General features: G+C 44.9%; 1 protein-coding gene across 1 annotated transcript in view; it reads right to left on the bottom strand.

Annotated features, from left to right (window-relative positions):
• The window catches only part of Cdh13 (cadherin 13), a 1,011,337-nt gene that overhangs the window by 199,913 nt on the left and 789,257 nt on the right, over positions 1-22,167 (bottom strand). Inside the window, exon 7 of the mRNA XM_034522532.2 lies at positions 18,641-18,819. Within this exon, the coding sequence (XP_034378423.1) occupies positions 18,641-18,819 (179 nt within the window). The remainder of the gene's footprint in view (positions 1-18,640; positions 18,820-22,167) is intronic.

Genomic DNA, 22,167 nt, shown 5'->3' with positions numbered 1-22,167 from the left:
ACCTGTATACACACACACACACACACACACACACACACACACACAGATAAACTTGATGCACAGACATCCCCCCCCCACAAATGCAAATTAGATAACAAAGCTTGTGGTGACCAAGTTTTATAACAATGATATCTGAACAGGTACCCTTAGACAGAATCAGGCCATCTATGGGGACAGCTTAACCCACCTAAGCCTTCTGATTCTTTGCAATTGTTCTTTGCCTCTCAGATTCTCATCCAGAGAAGACCCCAGCTCCCAGTCTTCAACCTTGAGAGTAAGATTAAGAATGTGCTGTGGTCAAAGCTGCGCCTCTAAATCCTTTTTTAAGATCTTAGTTTTCCAGTCTGATCTGCCTTAAAATAGCCCCAGCTTTACACACATCCTGCTTAACCTTCCGACATTTCCTCCTCATTCTGAAAGTGAATTAAAGATGACTTCAACACAGCCTTAGCTGGGAGGATGAAGAATGGAGGGAAAACACTGCTTTTCTGGTGGCAATTACTTAGCAGGAAAATAAAAAATATGGGTGGGACAAGGAGGAGAGACGGCTCCATCCAGTAGAGCGAGGCTGGGAAGGCTGCTCAGAAGTGGGGGCTTGGGGGAGGATTCCAGCCAATTGTGGAAGGGTCACAGAGGCACTGCATGAATGAGCTTTTAAAATAGAAAGTAGTATACATATAATTGTTTCCTATTGCTGTGTAACAGGGCAGCCCAAGCTTGGTGTGCTTTCAAGCAAGAATATACAGTTACAATTGCAAGTGCTATCTGGGGCTTAGAGATTAGTGATTTAGAAGCTGCTGCTGAGTGTCTTTCTGGTTCTCTTTCTCTCTTTCTCATGTGTGTGTATGTGTGTGTGTGTGTAGATTAGACCATCATGAACTGGAATTATCTTCAGTTTTACCTTGAGCCAGGTGATCTGCATCCAACTCAGCTTGCATCCCTGGGGAAGAGTGCTAGCTATTGGTTGGTGACCTCAGTTCCCTATGACATGGGGTGCTCTATAATGCTATTTTAGCATGTTTATAACACAGCAGTTGGCTTCACCCATAGGAAGCATGAAGACAAATAGCCCAGGCTTGGGGTTCACACAGCACAGTTGTTGCTGTATGTTACCAGCTTCAGAATCCATCCCTCCTAGAGGACATGGTGTTGCAGAGAATGACAGAAAAGCACAGACAAGGGACTTAGCAGCCAATCCTTTCCCACAAACTGGCCTCCACAAAGTGTCATGCTTCACTTGGAGAACTTGGCTTCATTGCTCTGACCAGCTGGGCTCCTCATCCAGAACCCCACCAAATGGCAGCTTTCAGCTTCTAGTTTGCACAGCCTGGTGACCTGCCTTGTTCTGAAACTATACCAGATCCTGTTTGCTGCAGCGCTTTCTTTGTGCTCATACTGACCAGAACACCATTCCATTTTTCCCATCCCAGTCCCTGATTATGGGAACTTGGGTAGGTCCTCATCCTGTCCAGCATCCAGATTCCTTCCCTAGGTGTCAGAATGTAATAGTGACCCCATGCCAAAGCATATTTAAGAACCACTATTGGGGATGCATTTGCAATGTCAGGTACAGAGGCAGCCTCTTTGGACATCTCATCTGAAGCATTAGTTTTCCAGATGCCATTTCACTGGGAAGAGCATTTAGCACCAAGCCAACTAGCCTAACTGGAACTGCTGTTTTCTAGCAGAATTTACCAAATGTCTCCTCTGTAGCTCACATAATGGCCAGTTTCTGTAAGCACCAGACAGCTGAGAGGGTGTTAGGTGAGGACTGCACAGTGGGTGAGGGTTTTTCCCTAACTCTGAAGTCAGGAGTCACAATGCTGCCTGGAGGTCACCCTGGTAAAGATGTTTAGAAGTAGTTTTTGCTGCAGGCTCTTACAAGCTTGTATAGACAATTGAAAGGAAAAGAAACATTGTTGCATTGTATAGGCAAGTGGGAGGAAAGGAAACATTGTTTCATTGTATAGGCAAGTGGGAGGAAAGGAAACATTGTTTCATTGTACAGGCAATTGGAAGGAAAGGAAACATTGTTTCAGAAAGCATCTGAGGTCTTGGGAAGATCTGTCTGAGCATCCCAGAGACAGCTGTGCCTCAGTTCAAGTTCAAGCACCAACTTACAATTTATCACACCTTGTCTATTTATTATTTATTGAGTGGGTATAGAGGCACGTCCATCAGAGGACAACTTGGAGGGTTCTCGGTTAGTTCTCTCCTATTACCGTGTGAATTTCAGGACCCTAACTCAAGTCAGTCCTCAGGCTTGGTAGTGATTACCTTCACTTGCTGAGTCATCTTACACCCCCACCCACAGACTTTAAAGTTGTGTGTAGACAAAGATTCACCATGCCTCTGTAATATCAGCCTTCTGTATGAACATGAGAGGCAATGACAACCGTGAGTACCACCCCTGTGTGGCTAAAGTCCTGCATTGGATCCCAACATCTGCCCTTTCTTCTCCCCCTCTAGGCTTTCACAGAGACAAGAGAAGCCAAAGGGACAAATTTTGATGTCTCATTTCAAGCAAGTTTTTCATCCTTTCTTCTTTCTTTCTTTCTTTCTTTCTTTCCTTCTCCTCCTCCTCCTCCTCCTCCTCCTTTTCTTTTCTTTTCTTTCTTTTTTTTCCCCACATCCACATGTCACTGTGCAACTTATTGGCAGGACACTAATTGCTCACTTATATGAATACATTTTCTATTTTTTTTTAAAGCACCACATAAACAAACACTATTTTAAACATATATCCTTTGAGGCTACTTTTCTCGTCATCTGGTGGACACCGGGAAACCTTATTATCTGCTCTAACACCTGCTGCTGGCAGGCCTGGGACTGCTCTGTTTGGATATCTGTTGCACAGGACGAAGCTGCTATCTCCCAAGGTCTCACCTTGCTAGCTAGAATCCAGAAGGCTAAGTCCAGGTGACAAGCACTCAGTTCATTTGCCACCTTCTACAACCGAGGAAGTCATTAGTGAGAGCTTACAGCTCCCTACTGTCTGTCAGGAGGGACACTGGGAAGGCCGAGACTTTCTGACAGCAATTAAACTCTTCTTTCACTCAGTGGGAAATGTGAGGTATTCCAGACTCAGGAAATATCACCGAGCATGGCATGTACAGCAGCTCATCAACAGAGAAGACCAGCCTGCTCAGGATCGCCAGTGACATAGGCTCAGATTGCTAAGGAGATAGGCTTGAAAATTCCTATATCTAGACTCTTCTCTAGGGCCAAGGGGTCAAATGGGAACGGAAAGCCAGCTCACATCACCCACCAAACCTATACTTCTGGCATAAAAACATCCATTATGAAGATAGGTGTCCTTTTACTGTATAAAAAGGAGGTAAAATGTTCCCGTGGTGATCACTGTTTGGGTGAATGTGATCCATCTCCCCTTCCGAGGTTGGGCAATTCAGATTCACTCTAGTTGCAGTGTAAAGTGTTGGCAAGTTCATCTGGCTACACACTCAGACTCATCGCTTGCCAATCATCTCTACCGGTACAAAGGCTTGTGGCTTGGTCTCCAGTCACCTGGCATTTGGGGAGGTTTCTAATTTGGAAGTATGATAAAGGAAGGGCTTCATCAGCACTTAATCCAGTCCTACAGTTACGAGGATGAATGAAAGTCTTACTTTATGCCCGATGCCTAGCTGAGGATAGGACCATTCTCAACACAGCTTGAATCTCTGCACCATGCTAACCCCACAGGAGGCAAAGACCCACCTACCTCTGTAGATACTGTAAGGCAGAATCCAGTGGGCCCCTCTGTGCCCTTCACAAGAGCTGAAGGAAGGGCACTATGAGAGGCAGCTTATGATTCTCCTGTTTCCTGGGGATGGCTGATTGTTTGTATAGGAACCAGCTAACCTCCTGGAGTAGCTCCCAGCATTCAGTGCACATGTCATCTAGAAATCTGGCCCAGGGCTGTATGGTCAGCTTTTTATTATTATGGTTGACAGCAAAGAATTAAGGAGAAGGTTCACTCTAGCCCATGGTCTCAGAGCTGACATTCTATTGGGGGTGAGGAGGGGATGGCAGGACAGCCTACCTCAGGGTGAACAGGAAGCAGAACAGTAACAAGGACATGTCCCCAGCACCCTACTTCCTCCAGCCAGGAGAAAAAAAATGTCCTCTTTTATAACTCCTCAATAATGCTGTCATATAATGAATCCATCAAAGAATCAGTCATTCCTTAGGTCAGAATCTAATTTTTTTCTGGTACCCTAGAGTTGTGCCTTACCATTCGCCTAGGTGATTTCTGAAGCAATCAACTGATAAGACCAACCACCTAGGGGAAATTTCACCTCTGTTTGGAACATGCCTGTGTCATACCACTGGCAACACCAGCACTAATCACTAGTTAGCAATAAGTACTAGCAGCAGCGTTATGTTCACAGTTCAGTGTCCGCTACTGTATGGGGCATCTAATGGAAAAAGTGGGGAAACCAAGCAAGCTTACCACACATGAGAAATTTCAGGAAAAAAAACCCCACAGACATTCCTGAAATGCATCTTATAAAGTTTGAGGTTGCCCTTACAGACACTTGTTAAGATTCTCTAGGAACATGGTCCAGGTTTCTCCTCAGCAGCATGAGAAGTAAACAAAGCAGAGGTCTGTGGGTCAAGTCCAGCTTTCTGCTGTCTTCCTTGTGACTCAGGCAAGGCAGGGTAACCCCTCTGGTATTATTATTATTATTTTTAACCAAACATCAGATCTTAACAGACAGGTTATTTTTAGCTGTTGAGTCCTGTGGACCATATTTGACCATCTATCTGGAGAGATGTGTGTATGTATATAATACTTAAAGGGGTGGTTGTCTGGTGCCAAGGTGACACATATACAGAGCTAGTCAAACACAAGACAAGAATAGAGAAATCTTCCAACTCATGCCTGTCCCAGAATGCCAGAGCTCAAGGTGACAAAAAACTGGAGTTTTGATGCCAAGGAGTCTTCTGTAGAAAACAATTCAGAAGATCCTGGAGAGATAGAAAGCAGTGGACAGAATTGAATTCTGCCTCCCAGTTTAGACATCCATAAATAGAGATGCCACTCACTGCATCTCCGAGTCATTTCTGCATCTGCTCTCTGTAAAGGTCAAAACAAATGATTCCTCATGCCTATCTGGAAAACACAGACACACAGAGTTCAGTCTGCTCACCACCTGCTGGGATCTGGGGCAGAGATGGGAGAGGCAAGCAGACAGTGAGTGTGTTTGTGACTGTCACATGTAGCTACTCAAATCCACCAACAGCTTTGTGCCACTTAGGGAAACTAGAATGCTTGCTGCTTCCTCTGCAGATGTGGTGACAAGATTCTCTTAAGTGTGACTTTACAGGCACCCTCTCCTGATATCTGAATTGCTTTGTCTGTGACTCTGGCATCCTGGCACAGGCCCCCATGTGTGACATGACTCCTACTGCTTTGCTAACAAATCAACTGCATAGCATTAAAACCCATCTACACTCAGAGTTATACTCTCTTCCCATCATGGCGCAGCTTCCTGTCACAGTTGGTTTTAATTGTCAGCTTGCAAAAACTTAGTGTCACAAATCCTCTGTGGCCGATTTTGACCATGGTACTTTACACAAAACCCAATGGAAACCCTTGTTGCTGGTCTTGGCATATATATTGGCTCTTGTGAAACTGCTGGTCCAGAGGGCACTGGGACACATTGTACAGCCATTTTAGTCTTTTAAAAAGTTTCTCCCTATTACTTCTTTCTATCTATCTATCTATCTATCTATCTATCTATCTATCTATCTATCTATCCACCTACCCACCCACACATGCATCAGTCCATCTATCTACCCACCCACCCACCCACCCACCCACCCACACATCTATCTATCTATCTATCTATCTATCTATCTATCTATCTATCATCTATCTATCCATCTATACATTCACCTACCCAGCCACACAACCATCCATCCATCTATCCATACATTCACCTACATTCCCATCCATCCATCTACTCATCTATCTATACATTCACCTACCCAATCACACATCCATCCATTCATCCACCCACCTATCTATCTATCTATCTATCTATCTATCTATCTATCTATCTTCTATTCATTCATCCATCCATCTATACATTCACCTACCCACCCACAATCCATCCATCCATCCATCTATACATTCACCTACCCACCCACACATCCATCCACCCATCCACCCATCCACCCACTCACCCACCCACCTTTGTATCCATCTCACTGAGCATGTGTGCCTGTATACTATAGCATAGGAGGTCAGAAGACAACTTGTGGGAGTCAGTTTGCTTTCTCTACCATGTGGGTCCAAGAGAACAACCTTAGGTTGCTAGGGCTAGGGTAGCCGCCTTTACCCTTCACCAACCCCCTTGTTCTCATTGATTCTTACTGTGTCGTATTCTATCTCTATACTAACTGAAGATAAAGCCTTCTGCCCATAGCTGCCTGAACCCAGATGGCCACAGGAAGAAGTAGAGGCCACCTAAGCTCAGTGACCTGGAAGAAGGTCACCTGGTCCATTTATTTTATCTTATTTGGTTGGTTTTATAAATATTTATTTTTATATTTTTGAAATTTCACTCTTGAATATTGTATTTATATCATTCCAACCCCACATTTGTCTCTTTCTATATTCCCATGTCCCCTTGACTCCTTTTCAACTTTATGACCTCTCTTTTAATTGTTACTGTTTTACACACACACACACACACACACACACACACACACACACCTTACGAATCCATTTAGTGTTGGCCATATGAGCTAGTGTCTCATGTATGAATATATGACATGAAATCTACACGCATGAACTCTTAACAATATGGTCACCTAAATGAACCTAGCACAATGACCACAAGAGATAATATTCCAATATGGATGGGAGAGTCTCACAAAGCCTCACCATTAGATAAAGAGCTTTGGGCAATTAATGGCTGCTGAGAGAGGAAGAACCAGTCTTTTCCAGAAATCTGCTCACTGAGAGGCTGTCCAACCACAGTCGGCCATCCTTACACTCACTGACATCTTAGGACCCCATCCTTACCATGGTGGGAATTGAAGCCCACATCCGGGCCAGAACAAATATTATGCTCAAACTTCAAGGCATTTTGCTTTCCTGTGTTGAAAGATGGCTCACTGTAGTAGTGAATTTGTTAAACCACTTTGGTTCCCAGCGGGTCCTACACATGCTGCACCCACCCAAGAGCTCTCTGGATTTTCAAACGAAAGACAGACATATGTCAGTTAATTTTGAAATGCCTCGACTAGCTCATCCTCCCCAAGGCTAGCTTATATTTTCTTCTAGTATTTCTAGCCTAACATCTTCTAAATCTATGTTTTGTATTTGCTGCCCTGTTACCTTCTGGGCAGCCCTCCCGCCTCCCCTCCCCCAATAGGGCCGCTTTCCCTTTCCACCTACATTGCTGGATGAATTTTCTTTTGTAGCTCTTAAATCTGATCCTTTTCCCTCTGAGTCATGGCGAGTCTCCTCTTCTCCTCTCTCTCGGTCCCTTACCCACACAATCGAAAAGTCCTGCTTCATCTTCCTTCTCAATCAATGGCTATATAGCAATTCTTTATTATCAATTAAAGCCAATGAGGGGCAGGGACCCTCAAGTCTAGAAACGTGGCTTTTGAGAACTGAAATAAGACAAAACATTAGAACCAATTCCCAACAGCTCACAGGACATCTCTTGTTTCTAGCCTCTGGTACTGCTGGCAATTCTACCGGCTTCTAAGTTTTGCCGAGAGAACTGGCCATCTCTGAGACTTCTTTTTTTCCTGTCAGCTTTTGCCCTGACAGACTCCTTCCTGGATGGACTCAACCCTCAACCCCAACTTCGACACTTTTGAGGGTTGATAAGCTGAAAAGTATTAAAGACATTTTAAATGGTCATACTAGCCACCTAAGTACCCATGGGGTATTCTCAATGCTGCCCACAGGTCCACGTCTGGACAGCACTCTGTTTTATTATTCTTAGGTTGGACTCATTGTTTTAATTATTGCAATCTGATGTTGAGTCAAGATTTAATTACCCGAGGTTAATCTGTTTCTTAATAAGGAGGGAAACGGACTTTGCTGTCAAAAGAATGAAGGCAGGCACACCATCCGTGGCTTTGCTTCTGTTCAGATAATTGCTCTTCAGGGGACAATAAATAACTGTGATTCAGTACATGGAGTGGCCCTCAGCTACAGACACATGGAGATAAGTGAGAATCAATATGTCAAGGCACCACTTTTCAGCCACCTTGACCAGTGATCATTAAGGTCAGTATCTGTCAATTATGGCCTCTGGGTCAAAGCCAACCTGCTGTCTAGTTTTTGATTGTGCACATGCTGAAAAAAAAAGCACTTTTTAAAACATTCTAAAATGGTTAGATCAACCCAGAAAGCACTGTGTAAGAGCCTCATGAATAGTTTTTAATATTTTTGAAAAATTTTAAACATTTATTTTTATTACTTTCACGGTATGTTTGTGTGGGTAGGTGACCTTGACGCAGGTTCACACGGTAGGCAGGGGCATCAGAATTCCCTGGAGCTTTGGTTATAGGTGGTTGTGAGCTATCCAGTGTGAGTGCTGGGAATTGAACCTGGGTCCTCTGCAAGAGGACTGTGTGCTCTTAACCACTGGGCCATCTGTGCAGATTGCTCAAGTCCTTAAATCCAGAAAGACTTCTTATCTGGGTGTCAATGAAAAAGTTTACTCATCTCTGAGGTGACAGAAGGTCTTAAATTTGCAGCCCTGCTGGCTGTTGAACATGACGGGACAGCTCCAGGTCTCCTGAAGGGTTCTAATTAATAGTCTGATAGAGTCGCATGCACCTGAGGAAAAGTGTCGGCAGGGAGGTCCCCTCTAAAACCACACAGGACGTAGCCCTGATCCCGGGAACCTGGAGATTTGTATTTGGAAGCCCCGTACCACTAGTACACTAGTACTAGTACTAGTTTGTACTAGTTTGAGGTGGAGGCTTTCTCCAAACTGCTTTATAGTGGAAACCAAACACGGCTTTGCCTGCCTAAGCTGAGAGCACACTCACTAACGTTAAGTCTGTAGTTGCACTTGGAGACACCCAGGCAGCTTGTCTCCAGATGTTGGGCTTCTCATTGCAGCACAGACACAGCTTTGTCCTATTCTTTTGGTTTTTTTGTTTTTGTTTTTTTTTTTCTCTACTGCTTTACATCAGAACTCAGCTAGAAGCCCGTCCTAAATTAGAGGACGCCCCTCTAGACTGAAGCATTAATGGGAGAAGCCTGTCATTTAACCTCGGTAACTGGAAAACCTGTTCATGAAGAAAATCTGTAATAACTCACCAATAAGTTCTTGGCTGCTATGAGAAAGGAAGGGGGAAAAAAAAAACCACTCTCTGAAAGAGACCACTTCTTCGTTTTTTTTTTTTTTTTTTTTTTTTAAAGACAATTCCACATAAAATGAGATGAAGAGGTTTAAGATGACAGGACAGTTCTCCACTCTCACTGCCAACTTACATCTGAAGCTTCTTTCCTTTTAATGTACAAAGACCCAAAAGAAAACAAAGTGGAATGAAGTGAAAATTTCACGAATCAAAACATTTGTCAAAGTCCCAAAGATGAAGCTCTCTGAATGGAAAACCATGTCTTCATTTAACATATGCCACAAGTCTACTGCCTACCAGCTACGTGACTTCTGCCTACCAGCCAGGTGACTACTGCCTACCCAGCCACGTGACTACTGACTACCAGCCACGTGACTATTGCCTACCCAGCCACGTGACTACTGACTACCAGCCACATGACTACTGCCTACCCAGCCTTGAGACTACTGCCTACCCATCCACGTGACTACCGACTACCCAGTGCTCAAAGACATTCAGGAATAGGAGGCTCACAATAGGCTGTTTATTAGCAGAGAACTACATGGCGGAATTGAGAGTCAAGATGGAGTCCCCATCACCCTCCTTGATTAGTGGGGAAACTCTGAGCCTCCATTTGGTCACTGAGCCTTCCATATCTTTCTCATTGATGCCTCTTTGCTGGCTTTCATCATCTATCAGCACAAGGAGCCATCCCTCCAAGTCAGGGCGAAGTCTAACCGCTAAATGATGGCTGCTAGCTTCTCATTTGTAGCTAGCTGGAAGCCATCCCCAGAAAGGCATTGAAGCCCTTTGAACTCCAGTGCCAGCTTCCTGTCTTGCTTGTGGTGTCTCCAGGCCACTCCTTCCCCCTCAGCTTCCCCAGGTTTTCCCAGCTGCTCCTCCCCCTCCTAGGCTCAAACTACTGCTTCTCCACTTAGCCTTCTACTCTTTCCAGGGGATCCACACCAGAAGTGCCCCACCCCCTACATCTGTGTCTGTTTCCCAGCCACGAGGGCTTCATGTGGGCCTCTACATGCTGCAGGTTCAGCAGGGATTTGAAAGGGTTTGCTAATCTTATCAACATTTATCTCCAAGCTTTTGGGAACTCAGTGACCTTGGGTTTTCTCAGAAGAGAAAGAGCCTGCTCTATTCCCTGTTGCACTGACAGAGCCTAGGTTGACTTCCTATGGATTATGGGAACTTGGCAACTTCCTGTATCTCCAGTCTCTTTGTCAATCGCAGAAGTAACTGGTCTCAACTCAGATTTACAGAATGCTTCAGAACAAGCCAGTCATCACGATGATGTGTATCTCTCTCAGTTGTCCCCATTAGCCTCTGAGGAAAGGATGGTGGGTATCCTCAGTGTGGCAGGGAAAGAAACAGGCCCCGAGGAAGCTGAATGAATGAATATTCCCAGGAAACAAAGAGCCAAGCCTGTTCTGGCCATTCTGTAAGTCTGACTGGCTAGCATCCTTGTGGCTGGGGAGAGCTGGGGTGTCACAGGCTAGGAGCAAAGTTAACCTTGGGCTACTTTCAGTAGTCATTGTCATACTTCAGTAGTCATTGCCCAGCACTGTGAGTGACCTAATATCCTGTGACTCTGGTAAATCTATAAAAATGAAGCCCAAGAATGTCACCTGAGGCCTATTACGGAGACATCCCTACTTTGCTGTATCCCTCCCTGATGTTTCCAGAAATGTATTTGAAAAGTATTTTGATTTATAATTTTATTTACCATAAAAACTTTATAAAATTGTCACTATATTGGAACACGGTATCTGGGGTAATTTGAATCTGTGTTCCTGAGCATTGGCCACTTGTATTTGGCTCTAGAATAAACTCTTTCTTATTCCCTTTGACACGAGAGCTGCATTTTTATGTGGGAGACAGTGCCTCTCTGCCCGTGGTTCCTGGCTTTCTGATTAGACTCGAGTTGAGCTGAAGTCACACTGGGCAGCTAGACAGAACAGTAGCTTTCGCTTAGTCAACCCACAGCTATAGAGGAGCAGCAGGGATGATGGAGAGGCTGTTAGGTGGACATAGAGGAGCAATGGGGATGAAGGGGAGGGTGTTAGATGCTCTCAGGTCTCTGGAATCTGACGAGTGAAGAGAGAGAGGAATGTACAGCCTAAGAGCCAGTGACCTCTTATTTCTACTGAGAAAACATCATCTGTGAGAGCCTGATGTTGCTGCAGCTTCACGTCAGAACACAGGGCTTGGCATCCCACCTCAGACCCATCCTGCTCCATTGTCTTTGCTGACACACGGAAAGAGCGCAATCCCACAGTGCAGTTCACCATCTGTGTTTCATTTGCAAGGGTAATGTGTTATTTTAAAAATAATAAGACCATTTATTTACATCTGCTTTTTTCTTCCTCTATTTGCTCAGCAGCAGAGGGATTAAAAAAATGGAGAAAATTATCCAAACAAAAATATTTATGAGTAAATAGCTTACAGAGATGGCGAGGCTGTGACTATCTAATTCTGGTCCCTCCCACCAGGGCAAACAAAGACAGTGCTCCTGGCAGCATGATTGAAATGTATGCAATTATCACCAATCTTTTAAACATGATAGTAAGTATTAGCATAGATTAGAATGGCCTCGAAACATTTATTTCCCCAAGAATATGACTACTGCTTCTAATTTTTATTCATGGAACGGAGAAGATGCTATCTCTTATTTTTTCAGGCAGCTTGATCTGATATCATTTTCACAATTTCCTTCACGTGTCTCTGGGATGCAGCTACACGACAATGTGATAACTCGGGTCATTCTAACCAAGCACACGATTCTCTTTGGACTTTAGGGTTTGCATCCAAATTCACTAACTACATTGTTTGCATGAAATAATCCATTGGGGACCTGGAGAAATGGCTTAGCAGTTAAGAGTGCTTGCTGCTCTGCCAGAGGATCATGGGTTAGTTCCCAACATCCATGACAGGATGGCTCATAACTGCCTGTAACACCAGCTCTGGGGGAATCTGAGGCCCTTTGCTGGGCCTCTGAGTGAAACTGTACAGGTGTGAGACACACACACACACACACACACACACACACACACACACTTCCAGATCATTCTCTGTTTTCACTGGACACATACTAGAACTGTCCAACTACCTCACAGCAGATAAATGCAAGTAAAACTAAAAGTAAACCTTTTACCACATGGGAAAAACTTCTAAATTTTCACATTTGGCCTAAAACTTTGGGCACTGATGAAGTTTTAGGGAATCCCTTACCAGCTGCAAATAGAAAATCAAGACATTCCCGGGGCCTATGCTCTGGTTTAGTATGTGCATATTTCATAGGTGTGCGATCACCTGCCTAAATTATCTGCAAGATGATGCATAATAAAGAAGGAGAATTCAAACAAAGACGGGAAAGTGCTCAACTCGAACTCCTTGAGAAGACCAAGGGCTCTTCTGAAGGAAGGTTCTCTTTTTAAGGGCCTCTTTTGGAAACTGTTTCTATTTTGAAAAAAAAAATTCCCTGACCATTAGGTGCTCTGAGTAGTTGCAAATTGTGGCCATGTTCAGAAAAAGCTGGCAGATTCCAGCTGATGAATTCCATTCTAGCAGCCAAGATGATCAGCTAAATAGACCATTTATCAACCACAAGGCCTTTATCTGATTTTATTTTGCAGTGCAGCCAGACATAGTTTAAAAACACCGATGGTGCTGTTAGAATGGAGTGGCTGAGTATGGCCATAAAAAAGAAGAAAACGATGCCCCCAGTGAGCTCAATTTCATTGAGTAGGATATATGGTTCTTACTTTCTACAAACATTTCCCTGAATATCTGAGTTGGAGGCACAGATCCCCACAGGCCTGCCATTCGCTCTGTGGATAACTGGACTATGCCTCAGGGCCTGGTGCAGTTCTTGGTACCAGGTAGGCATCAAATGCATTCTTTAGACCAATAAACAATGGCACAGAGGTAGGACTAAGCTAGCAACTGGAATAAAATAACTTTGACTGTTTATATAACCGTGCAGGAATGAGGACTCGGTAGTACGTTCTGAGATAATGCAAACTTAAGGAATATAGGTCATTTATATATCTATCTGTCCACTTACCCAGTCATCATCTGTCTGTCTGTCTGTACATCTATCTGTTTGTCCATCCATCCATCCATCCATCCATCCATCTATCCACATCCATGCATCACAACTTACCTTTATACATATCTACTCATGCATGCAGTTATCCATCAATCATCTGTATATTCATGTACCTGCTCATCCATCCATCCATCCATCCACCCATCCATCCATCCATCCATCATCCATCCATCCATCCATCTATCCATCCTCCATCCATCCATCCATCCATCCATCCATCCATCCATCCATCCATCCATATATCCATGCATCCATGCATCACAACTTACCTTTATACATACCTACTCATGCATGCAGTTATCCATCAATCATCTGTATATTCATGTACCTGCTCATCCACCCACCCATCCATCCATCCATCATCCATCCATCCATCCATCTATCCATCATCCATCCATCCATCCATCCATCCATCCATCCATCCATATATCCATGCATCCATGCATCACAACTTACCTTTATACATACCTACTCATGCATGCAGTTATCCATCAATCATCTGTATATTCATGTACCTGCTCATCCACCCACCCATCCATCCATCCATCATCCATCCATCCATCCATCTATCCATCATCCATCCATCCATCCATCCATCCATCCATCCATCCATATATCCATGCATCCATGCATCACAACTTACCTTTATACATACCTACTCATGCATGCAGTTATCCATCAATCATCTGTATATTCATGTACCTGCTCATCCACCCACCCATCCATCCATCCATCATCCATCCATCCATCCATCCATCTATCCATCATCCATCCATCCATCCATCCATCCATCCATCCATCCATCCATATATCCATGCATCCATGCATCACAACTTACCTTTATACATACCTACTCATGCATGCAGTTATCCATCAATCATCTGTATATTCATGTACCTGCTCATCCACCCACCCATCCATCCACCCATCCATCCATCCATCATCCATCCATCTATCCATCATCCATTCATCCATCCATCCATCCATCCATCCATCCATCCATCCATCCATCCAAATACCTATCAATCCATTCAGCCAGCCAGCTACACACCCATCTACCTATTCATCCACCAAACAGATTCTGGCTCTATTACACGTCTGATACCATACTTGGCCATGAAGATAAGGATCCTTATTTTAGAAACTATCATTCTGGTAGCATATCAGAGAAAGCAAATGCTCAAGGTTGTAATGGAAAATGTATCAGATTCCCAAGTGCAACCTGTGCTCTATTGACACGAAGCTTCCGATCTGGAATAGTGATCAGTGGCTTCATGGCAGTCACCAATCTCACAAGTCAGCTGTGCCTCCCCACCAGTCTTCCCTTTTAATTTAACAAGTAGCTCCTTCTTCGTACTAAGAGCTGGAGACATGCCGGGGAGCAGGCAGAGAGAATTGTCTTTCTCCTCAGAGAGTGGAGACAGAGGCACCTGGTTCATTTAGACTTATTAAAGTGTCCTGGGGAGCAAGGAGGAAGCGGAGAAGGATGCTCAACCACATCCGGTGGATTAAAGGCCACCTCCTCACTGCTGTACCTCACTGTCCTCGTGGTGCGCTCAGTGAGAAAGCCAGCCACAGAAACAGTGAAGACAAATAGGCAGGTTCCAAACACTTGCTCAGCGTGTGACACCTCCTCTCCAACACCAGCTCATCTGTCTCTCCCCAGAGCAAATACTTCCGGCTGGCTCCTCCTTGGGAGATGGTTTTGTGGCAGGAAACACACCACATGGAAAAAAATCAATGTGACTTTGCTATCAACTGAGCTCACAGGAGCCAGAGGTTTAGAGTCCCCTCTCTAGATAAGCTAGAGATGGACACCACCTTTGTCTCTTTGTGGGTCGGGGCTGAGGAGCTGGAAGCAATGGGAGAGCAGCTGCTCTCCCAAAGGGGTTCTGATCCAATATATGTTGCCACATGCTGCTTTTTAGACATGGGTTCTGGGAATCGAACCCTGGTCCTCATGCTTTGGAGGTAAGCGCTTTCCCCACTGAGCTTCCCTCTCAGGCACCAAAGCATTTTCTTGAAAGAGAATGCTGAACAGCCAGCTGGCTAAACATACCTAGAATAGCAAGGCTTCTCAGTAGACCTCTCTGGAAATAAAACTGACATGGATGTCCACCCTCTGGCTGGAGGGACCTAACACGTGAATTTTAAGAGAGTAGCTGAGCCCGGTAAGATTAAGATATGGTGAGCCAGGGAATCTGAACGTGATGGGTAGTTTCTGTCTCTTTAAAGAGTCAGAGCTGCATCTTCGAAGGCTCAGCAGCTGTGTGCATCGTTCCTGCTCAGCTCACATGCTGAAGCCGCAGAGATTTCTTTCCTCCAGATTGTGTTTCTGTTGCCTGCCTCAGCACTGAACTCTGGAAACTCCCGCAGAACTGACACTCGCCATTCATTGTCTTTGATTTTCCAATTTCAGTTCAATTGAATTCCCACTTTTTGGGGCTGCTTGTATGCTGTGGTTTGGAATACTTAATTCAGCTCTGTGATGATACACTTGTCACCACTCAACAACAGCCACAGAGCTTCAGACCCTCTGTGTGTCCCCCACATAAACTTTAAGAATTTTGTATAGGGATTCTTTTTTTTCCCACCCAAAACAAAGAGCTGCTGATCCAGGCAAAAATCACATTATTTGGTCCTGCCTCCCTCAGAAGAAAAGACGGTAAGGACCTTTAGAGGGCTTAGGGTTACAGGAAAGCTGATGTGCTTGTGTGTGTGTGTGTGTGTATGTGTGTGTGTGTGTGTGTGTGTGTGCATGTGTGTATGTGTGTGTATGTATGTGTGCATGTGTGTATGCATGTATGTATGTATGTGTGTGTGTATGTGTTTGTATGGTGTAGTATTTGTTTGTAAATTCCTATGTTTGTGTGTGTCTACATGTGTGTGTCTGTGTGTAGGTACATGCTTGGTAGGTGAACAGTAGGGAATCACACTGGGGAGCCATCAATCATCCTCAAAGAAAAAGGAAATATCAGCCAGGGTCGATGGCACAGCAGGCAAAGTGCATGCCTTGTAAGCTTAGGACCTGAGTTTAGATCCGTTATAACCATGGAAAAGCCAAACACGGTGTGGTCCATGTCTGTAATCCCAGCTCTGAGAAAGAAGGACAGGCAGATTGCAGGGTCTCACTGGCCGGTAGATCTGGCTGTGACAGTAAGGTCCGTGTTTCAGAGAGAGACCCCATCTCTAACAAACATAAGCAGTAGAGAAAGACGCTGACAGACTTGTGAGCTCCTCACGCCTGTGTGCACATGTGTGAGCACACCTACCCACAGGCATGCTTGTGCATGTACATGCATATCCAATACAGTAGCCATGGAAACGGGGAGGGTTGAGAAAAGAAAGGGAGAATGAAGTCAAGGGAAAGGACTAAGATTTTCTATTCTCCTTGTTTGTAAAGCAGAAACAATTACATTTTAAAAGTGGCCATCACAATTTAACACCTTCGGTGTTTTAGCCCTCACACATAAATCTTCTTGGGGCCATTTCAACTCAACTCGCCTCTCTCCATCTGTCAGTGAGCATACAATTAGAACTGTCACGGTCCTCGGACTGCACTTGGCTGTGAAGAGCCAAACATTATTTGGTTTTTCCAGACAGGGTTTCTCTGTGTAGCCCTGGCTGTCCTGGAACTCACTCTGTAGACCAGGCTGGCCTTGAACTCAGAAATCTGCCTGCCTCTGCCTCCCAAGTGCTGGGATTAAGGGCGTGTGCCACCACTGCCCAGCCTTAATTTCTAATTTATGATCTAGGCTAACAGAACTTTCTGGACTTATGGTATGGTATTCTAGGCCATTGCTGTATGCTGAACATCATCAGTTTCTGCTAGTCACTTGTGACCACTGAGCCCCAGAAAGGGTAGGTGTGACCCAGAAACTGATTTTTTAATCAGTTTAATCAGTTTTAATCACTGTTTAAATGAACACATTTAAGCAGTGGCTCCTTTTTGAATGATATGACACTAGGCCAGCAGATGCTTCAATGAGACAGGAAATATATGCCCTGGTGTGGGATGGCTCATGTGTGAACTTAGAAACGAGGAATGAACCAGACTTCGGGGATGGGGTAGAGTTTCAGGGAAGCCTAATCCAGAATCTTACAAGACCCAAGGAAAAGCTGAGAAAATGGAGATGAGAAGACATCTAAGCCCCGGATGGCTTTACTGGGAACACTGAAGGGAAATGGACCATGTTGAGCCCATTGAGGAAGGCTGGCAATCACAGGGGAAGATGGCATTCAGGGTCAAGTGTAGAGATATCTGGAACAAGGGGCTGCATTACCGGATCAGCTTTCAGGTAGAGGGGGGCGGGGACAGGAGATGGATGGGAGCCCACAGTCAGCTTCTGTGTAGTGTATGACTTCACATGAGCTCATGGGTGGACCTGGACCTCAGGAAAAGACTGGGCCACATTGGGTGGTGGTGGTGGTGCACATTTAAGCCAACATATAAACAAGGACTGTGCACAGGCTCAGTTCAAATGGGTCAGACGGCACTGGCTTTATCTGACCATTATATCTTCTAAGACTAATGGTGTGAATGGAAATTAGGCAAAAGGCTTCTCAGATGTCTCATTTTCAGAAGACTTTAAAATAGGAATTAAAAAAAGGAAATACATTGACATGTTTTGTTAGGGCCCCTAATTCTAAAAGCTTTTTAAAGCAATGGGTAAAAGAGCAAAAAAGCTAACATGGGGTCCAACTGAGGCTCAGAGCATCTCTGCATGACAACATGTGACTTGAGGGATGGGTGATTTTTCTGAGGGCTTATAGGAGAGAGGGCAGAGAGGGCAGGGAGGGAAGGGGTGGAACACATGGATAGAGCTGCCTGGCTGTACCAAGGAAAGCCTGGGTAATCTTGAGAAGAGCTATGTCCTTTCTTCCCCTCCCCAACGTGACCCTCCCCTCCCTTCTACAGGGTCCAGAACCTCAAGAGTCTGAAGAGTGGATACATGGATGGATCATCTAGTGGAAAGACTAGAAGTAACCAGGGCTGCCCAGCCCCGCAGAGTGCAGAGTGCTTGGCTGGGTCACCTCCCAACCCACTTATCTTTAGAGATCTGGCCACCGTGCTGTGTGCAAACATGTCGTTCCTGCCTTTACAGTCTCAAGTGCCCTTGACTCCCGTGTGTTTCCTTCTGTGGGGGAGCCGTGCTCTGTTCTCACAAAGAAGAAAACCGAATCCTTTCAGCTCACCTCCCGGTCCAGCAGAGCAGGTGACACCACGGTGACAATGTCTCCTTTCTCGGGATCGATGTAGAACATGTTAGGAGATGGCTTGTCAGGCGTCTGCTGACGGATGTTGTACCGCAGGAGAGCATTGTCAGTGGCCGGGTCATCTGCATCAAACGCTGTCATCCGCATCACCGTGGTCCCTAAGGAGGGCAGGGCCAAAGGGTAGGAGACGGTTATCAAAGGGGCAGGATGGTCAGGGCCTCTCCCCCATGGGCGATGGCGAGGGAATAGCCTGCCAATCACCCTCTGAATTAAAAAGACAAATCATTTCCCGAGCTCTGCTTTTCCTGCCTGCTCCATCACATTAAAGGGCCCGAAATACAGAAAAGAAAGCTCCCCTGTTTTACAGAGTGACAGCTTAATTTTTCCTTCTGCTGATGTGCGATTTATTTTTACGGGCTTCCATTGCATTTTGGATGCAGCTCCGTGACAACAGCTTTTAAAATTCTTATGGGATGCCTGCCCGTGCCTGGGACAGGTGCTGGGGAAATAGAAGCGCAAAGGGGGTCATTCATATATTATAGTATCCCAGAGCTCAGAGAGAGACAGAGACATAAAGAGGAAGAAATCATTAGTGGAGGGGGCAAAGAGTGACTTCATGTAGCCCAGGCTCAAAGAAGGTTCCTGATGCAGCTACCCATGAGGTGAGGAGGTAAGTGTGAGGTAAGGGATAAAGGCCTTCAAGGGAAAAGGTACACCAGAAAATGAGAACATGAAACAATTTTATTTGAACACTGCTAGATAGCTACCCCCCTCAGGTACTTTCAGATATAGAGAGGATGGTGACATGGTGCAACCTTGCCAAGACAAGCAGGAGACATGGGCACAGGACCTCTTTCCGTGAAGAAACAGACAGACTGCTTGGCAATGCCTGGGCTGGTAGTTTGTCATCTTTTGTGAGGGTCTTGCTTACACACAACTAACATGAAGGAAACCAGGATATTGACTTACAAGGACAACCGGGCTTCACTGAGTAAAAGTAATAATTTGCCTTCTTGATACCTACTCTTGAGAAAGCTCATGTCAAGCAGTTTGCACAAGGAAGCTCATAGGTAGACTCTCTGTGGTGTCAGGAAATCTGGAATCAGCCTAGCTATCTAGCGACAGGGGGATCAATAAGAGGATAGCATCCACGTAAGATGAAACACTTTGACGTTGTTTGGGGGCAGATCTGATGTGGTCTACCATGGACAACGGCTCCAGGTTACACCATCAGATAAAATACATCGGGTTGATGAGCAGCTCATACGCCACTTGTGTGAACATCCTTGACATGGAAACTCCCACAGCAGGCGTCCATAGTGCAGGCACTATCTGCATCTATGGAGAATGGAAGGTTTGCCACAGTGAAGCCTCCTATGGGCCACGCTGGTTAAATCTGAGGACAGAGAGGGGAATGGGTTTGGGCTGGTGATGAGGGAATAAGGTTAGTCTAATCTGTCATGCTCTCACAGAGTGGATGCAGTGACTCCACAACTAAAACTTAACTTTCAAAATGGTGTAATTATGAATGCCGATAGTAACATGGCCGAGAACCCAATCAGACAAATATGGCTACTTATTCCTGATGACTGTTGAGCATCATGACGGTGCTCAAGGTGATGTACTCAACCAGGACTGTTACCTGGAGTGACCTAAATGGCAGGAAAACTGTAACTTCCGGTGGAATAGTGCCAATATTAAAAAAAAAAAAAAATTCAGAGGCTTAAAGAAAACAATTGAGTTTACTGAGCTCATCCAGGATCCCAGATTTTTTTTTTTTATTTTAGCTTAGATGTTCCTCCTATCACTAAAGCTAGAACATTGATTTATTTTCTCCATGATTAATCAGAGTCAGATTTTTAACCATTAAGTCTGAGTGGTCAGGTTACTAAGGGGACCTTAGTCACTCTAGAGGTTGGATGGAGTTTTGATGAACGTCACCTATGTTGCCATCAGCTGTGTGTTGCAAGGTTCGTCCTACTATGCATCTTGTTTCTTTGCCTTTGAAATATTGTGGAGAAAGTATGGGGTCTAGCACACATGTAGGACATTCCTTGGCAGAAGGAGATCCCTACTTCTGCCCCAGATGTTGGAAGATTGTGTTAATTTTGCATGCTAAGCATACAGGAATGAAGTGGGCATCTATTCAAGCAGCTCTGTGCAGTCATGCTCACCCCACTGAGTTGGTACCTCCCTAACCTCGGAAGAGAGGGCCACCCAAGACTCTCTGCATAACTGACTGACAGATTTCAAGCCCAAGATCTCATCTAGGAGCGTGTGAGCTCCTTTTGGCTGAAGGCAGAGAAGAAACTTTGCCCTCATCAATTCTTCACCAACATCTCAGGTTAAGTACCCTTGACACAGTAGGCCTCCCTTGGCTAGTGTCTGCTGGATGCCTAATTGATCGAAACTGTTCACTAATCTTCATTTAATTGAAGTCCTAGCTGAAGGGAAAAAAAAAGAAAGTAGAGAAACGAAGTCATCGTGGCCCAGCGAATCACACATGTGTTTGGATGATTAGGGGAGGTAGAAAAGACTCTGGGTGAAGCACCTCAGTGTGTACTTGGAATGCTCATTCTGGGCATCTTCTTTGTTCTCAAAGAGTTGATCAGAGGAGAGAACCATGTTTACTCTGAGATAGCCCCACAGGTACACAGAAAATGCCTACACTTTACTCGATTGTTGGGAAATAAGAAAGACTGGCGTAAATCCCTGCCTTTGTCTTCACCCAGGTGTAGAGACATAGCTCGCTTTTCCTTTTTAGGAAATTCCACTTCTGTTCTACTCCACGAGGCACAGAAGGACAGACCTGCTGAGGTTTTGGTGTGACATGTCACCTACAGGCTTATGTGTTCATGCACTAGGTCCCCAGCTGGCCACACTGTTTTGAGAGATTGTGCAAACTTTGGGAGGTGGAGCCTTGTTGGAGGAAGTGGGCCACTGGTGATGGCCCTTGCTATTTTATAGCTTGAACCTGCTTCTCACCCACTCTCTGCTTGGGATCCACCTATATTTGAGGAGTCCCAGCTGCATGACCCTGCCACCATAGAGTTGTGTGTTGTCATGTCTTTTCCACTAACATGGACTGTTCTCCTTAAAACCACGAGCCAATGTAACCCACCCTACTCCTTAGCTCCTGGACTCTTTCAGTTGCTTCTTGTCAGATATTTGGTCAGAGCAATGAGAAAAGTGACTAATACAATTATTTTTCACACACACACACACACACACACACACACACACACACACACCACACACTTACTTTAATGTGCTAAGCCCTATGGGGCATATGTTTGAACTCTGTAATGATTCAATTCACCTTATAAATCTTCTCAGTTCCTCATCCACCAGTGTCAGTATGTTGAACCACACACTTGCCTACAACTGGGCTTTGTTTTAATTCAACTGACCAGAGCTTTAGTCCTGTCTATAGAGGAGAGTAGCTGGCCTCTTGCCCAACTTGCCTTGGCAGTTATTCGTAAGTACGCACCAATCACTAGCCAGAC

Source organism: Arvicanthis niloticus, chromosome 18 (assembly GCF_011762505.2).
Source record: "Arvicanthis niloticus isolate mArvNil1 chromosome 18, mArvNil1.pat.X, whole genome shotgun sequence".
In the NCBI taxonomy this organism is placed as follows: Eukaryota; Metazoa; Chordata; class Mammalia; order Rodentia; family Muridae; genus Arvicanthis; species Arvicanthis niloticus.
The sequence above is the reverse complement of the archived record's forward strand: the minus strand, read 5'-3'. Positions and strand labels throughout refer to the sequence as shown.